Source organism: Salvelinus sp. IW2-2015, unplaced genomic scaffold (assembly GCF_002910315.2).
Source record: "Salvelinus sp. IW2-2015 unplaced genomic scaffold, ASM291031v2 Un_scaffold2824, whole genome shotgun sequence".
NCBI classification, from domain to species: domain Eukaryota; kingdom Metazoa; phylum Chordata; class Actinopteri; order Salmoniformes; family Salmonidae; genus Salvelinus; species Salvelinus sp. IW2-2015.
The window spans coordinates 48,839-58,275 of record NW_019944124.1 but is presented as its reverse complement, the minus strand read 5'-3'; the positions used below and the strand labels follow the sequence as shown (position 1 = coordinate 58,275).

At 43.4% G+C, this 9,437-nt stretch overlaps 1 protein-coding gene across 3 annotated transcripts in view; it reads right to left on the bottom strand.

Moving 5' to 3' along the window:
• Positions 1-9,437, bottom strand: part of LOC112074807 (zinc finger protein 585A) — a 31,226-nt gene that overhangs the window by 10,885 nt on the left and 10,904 nt on the right. For all 3 annotated transcript variants that reach the window (XM_070440681.1, XM_070440682.1, XM_070440683.1), the window contains exons 6-11: positions 6,231-6,552; positions 4,152-4,241; positions 3,941-4,036; positions 3,642-3,771; positions 3,268-3,418; positions 2,353-2,849 (exon numbers count right to left, since the gene is read on the bottom strand). In XM_070440681.1, the coding sequence (XP_070296782.1) occupies positions 2,353-2,849; positions 3,268-3,418; positions 3,642-3,771; positions 3,941-4,036; positions 4,152-4,241; positions 6,231-6,552 (1,286 nt within the window). The remainder of the gene's footprint in view (positions 1-2,352; positions 2,850-3,267; positions 3,419-3,641; positions 3,772-3,940; positions 4,037-4,151; positions 4,242-6,230; positions 6,553-9,437) is intronic.

Sequence of the window (9,437 nt, the reverse complement as noted above, 5' to 3'; positions counted from 1 at the left end):
ATAAACTAGTGAACTACGTCGGTGACAATCCGCCCCTACCCTCCGTTATATTGGCGAACGTGTAACACTGGAGAACAAACTGGATGAGCTCCATTTCGAGACTATCATATCAACGGGACCTGAAGAACTGGAATACGATGTTTGAGTCGTGGCTGAACAAAGATATGGATTATCTAGCTAACAGCAGCTCACAACCAAACCCTGGACAGGGGAAGAACTGGCCTATTATATACACTAGCTGTTTTTCTATGCTAGCAGGACAGAACGGCAGCGTCAGGTAAGCTCAAAAGGGGAGGTGTGTGTCTCTTAACAAACGCTGGTTGCTCAATCTCTAAAGTTAAAGTTCTGCTCGCCCGAGTTAGAACACCTCATGACAAGCTGTAGACCACACTATTTACCAATATAGGACCATAAACAAGAAAACGAAAAATGCTCATCCAGAGGCGGCGCTCCTAGTGGCCGGTGATTTTAAATGCAGGGAAACTGAAATCTGTTTTACCTCATTTCTACCATCACCTTTACTCCACACACAGAACGCATTCAAATATCTCCCTCGCCCTCCATTTGGCAAATCTGACCAGAACTCTATCCTCCTGATTCCTGCTTACAAGCAAAAACTCAAACAGGAAGTACCAGTGATTCGCTCAATACGGAAGTGGTCCGATGAAGTGGATGCTAAGCTACAGGACTGTTTCTCCTCAGCACAGACTGGAATATGTTCCAGGATTGAGGATTACACCCACCCGTAGCACACGTTCCAGCAGGTATATCTCACTGATCATCCCCAAAGCCAACACCTCATTTMGCCGCCTTTCCTTCCAGTTCTCTGCTGCCAGTGATTACAGGCAACATCTGCACTGAGCTAAAGGCTAGAGCTGTCGCTTTRAAGGAGCGGGACTCTAATCCGGAAGCTTATAAGAAATTTTGCTACGCCCTCCGATGAACCCTCAAACAGGCAAAGCATCAATACAGGACTAAGATCGAATCCTCATACATTGGCTCTGACACACAACGGATGTGACAGGGCTTGCAAACTATCACAGATTACAAAGGGAAGCACAGCCGAGAGCTACCCAGTGACGCGAGCCTACCAGACGAGCTAAATGCTTTCTATGCTCACTTCAAGGCAAGCAACAGTGAACCTTGCATGAGTGCACCGGCTGTTCCGGACGACTCTGTGAACACACTCTCTGTAGCCGATGTGAGTAAGACCATTAAACAGGTTAATATTCACTATGCCCACAGGGCCAGACAGATTACCAGGATGCATACTCAGAGCATGTGCTGACCAGCTGGCAAGTGTCTTCACTTACATTTTCAATCTCTCCCTGAGCCAGTCTGTAATATATACTTACGTATATATATATACACGGGGGCCCCTCAGGTGTGTGTGCTCAGTCCCCTCCTGTATTCCCTGGTCACCCACGACTGCTTGGCCGTGCACGACTCCAACACCATCATTAAGTTTGCTGACAACATGACGGTGGTAGGCCTGATCACCGACGACAATGAGACAGCCTATAGGGGAGGAGGRCAGAGACCTGGCAGTGTGGTGCCAGGACCACAACCTCTCCCTCAATGTCAGCATGACAAAGGCGCTGACAGTGGACTAAAGGAAACGGAAGGCTGAACACTCCCCCATTCACAATCTATGGAGCTGTAGTGGAGCAGGTTGAGAGCTTCAAGTTCCTCGGTGTCCACATCACTAAGGCTCTATCATGGTCCAAACACAGAACACATTCGTGAAGAGGGCACGACAACGCCTCTTCCCCCTCAGGAGGCTGAYAAGATTTGGAATGGGTCCTCAGATCCTCAAAAAGGTTTTACAGCTGCACCATCGAGAGTATCCTGACTGGTTGCATCACTGCCTGGTATGGCAACTGCTTGGCATCTGACTGCAAGGCACTACAGAGGTAGTGCGTAAGGCCCAGTACATCACTGGGGCCAAGCTCCCAGCCATCCAGGACCTCTATACCAGGCAGAAAGCCTGCTCTCTGTGCTAATGCACGGCAAGCGGTACCGATGCACCAGGAACCAACAGGACCTTGAACAGCTTCTACCCCCCCAAGACATAAGACTAATAAATAGTTTGTTACTCTTTATTCCTAGTTACATGTACATATCTACCTCAATTACCTCGTAACCCTGCACATGGACTCGGTACTGGCCAAGTTATCGTTACTCATTGTGCTTATATAGCCAAGTTATCGTTACTCWTTGTGTATCTAGTCTACACCTGTTGTCTACACCTGTTGTCTACACCTGTTGTTTACAAAGCATGTGACAAATAAAATGAGATTTGAGTGATAAAAAAAACAATGTAGGGAAGTGTGGTAGTAATGGGTAAAGGACCTTGAGGGAGGACGCGTAGGAAAACCTCATTCCACAGACATCGCAAGATTGAGGTTTCTCTCCTGTATGTGTCCGCTGGTGGTCCTTCAGACGCTCAAATCGAGGGAAACTCCGTCCACACACGGAGCAGGAGTAAGGTTTCTCTCCGGTGTGTACCTTCTGGTGTTTTAACAGATTCCCTCGCTGGATGAACCTCTTCCCACAGACAGAGCAGTGGTAAGGTTTCTCCCCTGTGTGTGTCAGAAGGTGTCTCTGTAGGGTGATACCCCCTGTGGAGAAACCTCTACCGCACACGGAGCAGCGGAAGGGTTTCTCTCCACTGTGTGTGCGGAGATGTGCAACTAGCTTCGATGGTTTAGGGAACTCCTTTCCACACACCGAGCAGAGGTGAGGCTTCTTGGTTCTGCACCGTTTCTCCTGGATTTGTTGGTGTTGTTCAGGTTCTGCTGATGTCGAGGGAATCTCACTGCTAACAAAAACTGGGACAGGGCTTTTTCCTGTGTGGAGAAGTGGAGAGGTTAAACAATGGATCTGCGTCCCCAAATGACTCCCTATCCCCGACATAGAGCCCTATGGGCAAAAGTGTAGAGCAGGTTAAACAAATACTTAGCCGTTATGCTAACACTAGCTGACCGACCGACTAACACACACAGACTGCGTCCCAAATGGCACCCTATTCCCGACATAGAGCCCTATGGGCAAAAGTGTAGAGCAGGTTAAACAAATACTTAGCCGTTATGCTAACACTAGCTGACCGACTAACTAACACACACAGGCTGCGTCCCAAATGGCACCCTATTCCCTAAAGGGCTCTGGTCAGAAGTAGTGCTATGTAGGGAATTGGGTGCCATTTTTGGGACGCATCCTTCAACAATGAAGAGCTCAATCAAAAATCGTCATCATTCTGCCTCTTACTAGAAAGAGAATCGTGACCAATTTCCTCTCCGTCGGAATTAATCAAACCACCAAGTTCCTCATCCTCTTCTCTCGCCTCCTTCCCCTTTTTCAGTCCCAGAATTTTACCAAGGGACTCTTTGGGTTTGGGGCTCGATCGGTCACCAGGGTCCTAGAATGGAAATTTAATTAAATATATATATTTTWWAAAAAACAAGATAGGAATAACAAAGTTCTTGGCCCTAACTACCTATGAAGGTTCCCTAGATGACAGAATATTGACGTCTCCTCTTGAAACACTGTCAGTCATAATTTAAATGGAACCCTATTCCCTATTTCCTATTCCCAAGGCCCAGGCTATTGCGATTTGGGACGTGGCTATAATTGTCTCACACCTTGCTGCGGTTTCGCTCCACCTGTCCACCATCTCCTGTGTGAGTCTGCTGGTGTTCTCTCAGGAGACCAGGCCGTGAGAAGCTCTTCCCACACACAGAGCAGAGGAATGGTTTCTCTCCTGTGTGAGACCTAAATCAAATCAAACTTTATTTAACGTGTATTTAAAATCACAACGCTTAACAATGAAATATAGGAGATCAAAAAAACAACAGAAGGCAATAAAAGAGATTAATAAAGGAACATCAAATAAAAAGAGATTACAAAAATAGTGAAATCMTCGATTCAAGTCCATACTAACCTCTGGTGATCCCTGAGTCCTGACGGTGTGAAGAAGCTCTTCCCACACACAGAGCAGCGGTGAAGTCTCTCTGCTGTGTGCTTCAGCTGGTGGGCCCTAAGATAAGATCAAAATAGATTAAAACATTTTAATTTAAATAAAAAAACACTTCTGACTACTTGAAATGACCCTATAAACCTTAGAATTTATAAATAAAAAGCATAGTTTACACCTCAGGTTTCTCTGCTGGGTGTAGCTTCTCCCACACTCGGAGCAGCGGTACGGTCTCTCTCCCGTGTGCAGCAGTTGGTGTCTCTTCAGGCTGATCAATTATAAATATAAGTTACAAGTTAGTTATATGTAGTTCAAGTTTTATTACACCCACATAGCAGCCAGTCAAAACGAACCAATGAACTCCATGAGCATGCAAATGGCATATGCCAAACTAAATACACACACACATACATATATATATATATATATATATATATAATCTTTTGTTATTGACCAAATACTTATTTTCCACCATAATTTGCAAATAAATTCATTAAAAATCCTACAATGTGATTTTCTGGATTTTTTTTCTAATTTTGTATGTCATAGTTGAAGTGTACCTATGATGAAAATTACAGGCCTCTCTCATCTTTTTAAGTGGGAGAACTTGCACAATTGGTGGCTGACTAAATACTTTTGCCCCACTGTCCATATACATACTACCATACATACATACATGCATACATACATACATGCATACACTTAAAACGTCTTCGGGACAGGGGGCAGCATTTCACTTTGGACAAATTGCGTGCCCAAACTGAATTTCCTCCTACTATGTCCCAGAAGGTAATACATGCATATTATTATTCCCATTGGATAGAAAACACTCTGAAGTTTCTAAAACTGTTTGAATTATGTCTGTAAGTATAACAAAACTCATATGGCAGACAAAACCTGAGAAGAAATCCAAACAGGAAGTGAGAACTCGATTTTCAAAACAGTGCCAAATGATATCCCTTTTAGTTATGGATGAGCAAACACTTCCTAGGGCTTCCACTAGATGTCACCGTCTTTAGATTCTACTATAAAGAGGGGCTCATAGGAGCTATTTTACTGAGTGGTCTGCAGAAATTCTCAGTCTCATTGTGCGCGCTCACGAGAGAGAGTGCTCTCGTTCCAATGCTCTTTCTTCAGACAATGAAATTCTCCGGTTGGATCCTTATTGATGATTAATGTAAAAAATATCCTAAATATGGATTGCATACATCATTTGACTTGTTTCTACGACCTGTAACGGAACTTTTTGAGTTTTGGTCTGGAGGGATTGCTTGTGCGCTAACAACAAGTGGCTAAATGATGGGCTTTATGGAACAAATCAGTCATTTATTGTCGAACTGGGAATCCTGGGAGTGCCTTCTGATGAAGTTATTCGAAGGTAAGTGAATATTTATAGTGTTTTGTAGCTTCTGTTGACGCCAAAATGGCGGCAATTTCTTTGGCTGGATTGTGCTCTGAGCGCCGTTCTCAGATTATTTATTTTCAGTTTTTTATTTTATTTTATATCTGACACAGCGGTTGCATAGAGGATAAGTTTATCTTTAATTCTGTGAATAACACTTGCATCTTTTATCAGTTTATTATGAGTATTTCTGCAAAATCACCGGATGTTTTGGAATCAAAACATTACTGCACGTAACGCGCCAATGTAAACTGAGATTTGTTTTATAATATATATATATATATATATATATGCACATTATCGAACAAAACACACAATACATGTATAACATGATGTCCTATGACTGTCATCTGATGAAGATACTCAAAGGTTAGTGATTCTTTTTAACTATATTTCTGCTTTTTCTAACTCCTATTGTTGGCTGAAAAAATGTCTGTGTGTGTTTGTGACTTGGCTCTGACCTAACATAATCATATGTTGTGCTTTCACTGTAAATCATTTTTGAAATCGGACGCCATGGGTAGATTAACAAGATGTTTATCTTTCATTTGCTGTATTGGACTTGTTAATGTGTGAAAGTAAAATATTTATTAAAAAAATATTTTTGAATTTCTCACGCTGCCTTTTCAGTGGAATGTTGTGGGTGTTCCGCTAGCGGAACCCCTGAGCTAGAAAGGCTAAAAAGGACGGACCAGGGTTGTATTCACTAGGAACCCAAAGGATGCACACGGCCGTAACAGAGAAGGGATGACCTGTAGTTGTTCAATAAGAAACGCTTGTTTTCGCTTTCCTTTGCAAAACGTTTTGTGCACTAATTAATACGACACTGGTCTACGCTGATAACAACAACCACACCTGATCATCTGGGAGAAGGTGTTCCCGCAGTCGGGGCAGGAGTAAGGTTTCTCTCCGGTGTGAACGATCTGGTGGAGCGTCAGGCTCCCCTTCTGGGCGAAGCTCTTCCCACACACAGAGCAGGAGTAAGGCTTCTCTCCAGTGTGGATTCTCATATGGACTTGTAGCTTGTATGCAATGGGAAACTCCTTTCCACACACAGGGCAGGGGTGGGCTCTTCTGTGACAGCTGTGATGCTGTTTATGGTGTTGCTGTTTATGCTCTACGGCTGCAGGGAGACTCTCCTCAGTAGTCTCAGAGTGGTGGTAGTTGGAACTGTCTCCTGTGTGGATGAGGACAATAGTTTGGGTTAAATATACTAAATCATAACTAACTAACTTAACATGAGAGCTGAAGGTCAAAGGGTAATGAGTAATAAATTWAAAAAAGCTAGAATCTGCAGTTGCTACATCCATTTTTGGACTTAAAATAAAAAGGAACTCTATGGCCATTTTTGACCTCAACATTGTTGTCCAGGACTGTAGATCAAAAGCTAGGTATTCTTTGTTATATCCGGATTTTACCATCAGTGGCATATTTGGGGGTAACCACGTTTAAAAAAAAACTACAACGAGCTTCAGAGAGGAGCGAGGTCCTCCCCTCGAATGCGGGGGAACATTTTTCTCTTCTGCTATCGTTACTTAACTTAGAGATCTGCCTAGTTTCTTTACATCTAGAGCTAGCGCATTGACATAGCCTAGCTGGTAACGTAGAGAAAAGTGGTAGCATTGACATAGCCTAGCTGGTAACGTAGAGAAAAGTGGTAGCATTGACATAGCTAAGCCTAGCGGGTGAGGAATGGTGCTTGATCATCGGTACGAGAAAAGTGGTAGCATTGACATAGCCTAGCTGGTAACGTAGAGAAAAGTGTAGCATTGACATAGCCTAGCTGGGAACGTAGAGAAAAGTGGTAGCATTGACATAGCCTAGCTGGTAACGTAGAGAAAAGTGGTAGCATTGACATAGCCTAGCTGGTAACGTAGAGAAAAGTGTAGCATTGACATAGCCTAGCTGTAACGTAGAGAAAGTTAGCATTGACATAGCCTAGCGTGGTAACGTAGAGAAAAAGTGGTAGCATTGACATAGCCTAGCTGGTAACGTAGAGAAAAGTGTAGCATTGACATATGCCTAGCTGCGTAACGTAGAGAAAAGTGGTAGCATTGACATAGCCGTAGCTGTAACGTTAGAGAAAAGTGGTAGCATTGACATAGCCTAGCTGGTAACGTAGAGAAAAGTGGTAGCATTGACATAGCCTAGCTGGTAACGTAGAGAAAAGTGGAGCATGACATAGCCTAGCTGTAACGTAGAGAAAATGGTAGCATTACATAGCCTAGCTGGTAACGTAGAGAAAATGGTAGCATTGACATAGCCTAGCTGGTAACGTAGAGAAAAAGTGGTAGCAATGACATAGCGTAGCTGGAACGTAGAGAAAAGTGGAGCATTGACATAGCGTAGCTGGTAACGTAGAGAAAAGTGGTAGCATTGACATAGCCTAGGGGGGGGGGGGCTGTAACGTAAACAAGTGAGCATTGACAAAGCCTAGCTGGTAACGTAGAGAAAAGTGTAGCATTGACATAGCCTAGCTGTAACGTAGAGAAAGTGTAGCATTGACATAGCCTAGCTGGAAGTAGAGAAAAGTGGTAGCATGACATAGCCTAGCTGTAACGTAGAGAAAAGTGGTAGCATTGACATAGCCTAGCTGGTAACGTAGAGAAAAGTGGTAGCATTGACATAGCCTAGCTGGTACGTAGAGAAAGTGTAGCATTGACATAGCCTAGCTGGTAACGTAGAGAAAAGTATTGTAACACTGACTTGAAAATGCATATTGGTGCTGGTGTGCTCACAATATATCGAGGCTATCAGGTTGTAGGAATGTATCTCCGAGTAGGCTTATCCAGGTTATGAATATCTATATCCTGATGGTCAGTACTAGAGGTTATCCAGGTTGATGAGGAATATCATCTCCTGATGTCACTACAGAGGCTTATCCAGGTTGATGAGGAATATCTATCTCCTGATGGTCACTACAGAGGCTTTATCCAGGTTGATGAGGATATCTATCCCTGATGGTCATACAGAGGCTTTATCCAGGTTGATGAGGATATCTATCTCCTGATGGTCAGACAGAGGCTTTATCCAGTTGATGAGGAATATCTATCTCCTGATGGTCACTACAGAGGCTTTATCCAGGTGATGAGGAATATCTATCTCCTGATGGTCATACAGAGGGTTCATCCAGGTGATGAGATATCTATCTCCTGATGGTCACTACAAAGCTTTATCCAGGTTGATGAGGAATATCTATCTCCTGATGGTCACTACAGAAAGCTATATCCAGGTTGATGAGGAATATCTATCTCCTGATGGTCACTACAGAAGCTTTATCCAGGTTGATGAGGAATATCTATCTCCTGATGTCACTACAAAGCTTTATCCAGGTTGATGAGGAATATCTATCTCCTGATGGTCACTACAGAAGCTATATCCAGTTGATGGAATATCTATCTCCTGATGGTCACTACAGAAGCTTTATCCAGGTTGATGAGAAATCTATCTCCTGATGGTCACTACAGAAGCTTATCCATGGTGATGAGGAATATCTATCTCCTGATGTCACTACAGAGCTTATCCAGTTGATGAGGAATATCTATCTCCTGATGGTCAGTACAGAGGTTTATCCAGGTTGATGAGGAATATCTATCTCCTGATGGTCACACAGAGGCTTTATCCACGTTGATGAGGAATATCTATCTCCTGATGGTCAGTACAGAGGCTTATCCAGGTTGATGAGGAATATCTATCTCCTGATGGTCACCACAGAGGCTTATCCAGGTTGATGAGGAATATCTATCTCCTGATGGTCACCACAGAGGCTTTATCCAGGTTGATGAGGAATATCTATCTCCTGATGGTCAGCACAGAGGGTTAATCCAGGTTGATGAGGAATATCTATCTCCTGATGGCAGTACAGAGGCTTTATCCAGGTATGAGGAATAATATCTCCTGATGGTCACTACAGAGGCTTTATCCAGGTGATGAGGAATATCATCTCCTGATGGTCACCACAGAGGCTTTATCCAGGTTGATGAGAATATCATCTCCTGATGGTCACCACAGAGGCTTTATCCAGGTTGATGAGGAATATCTATCTCCTGATGGTCAGTACTA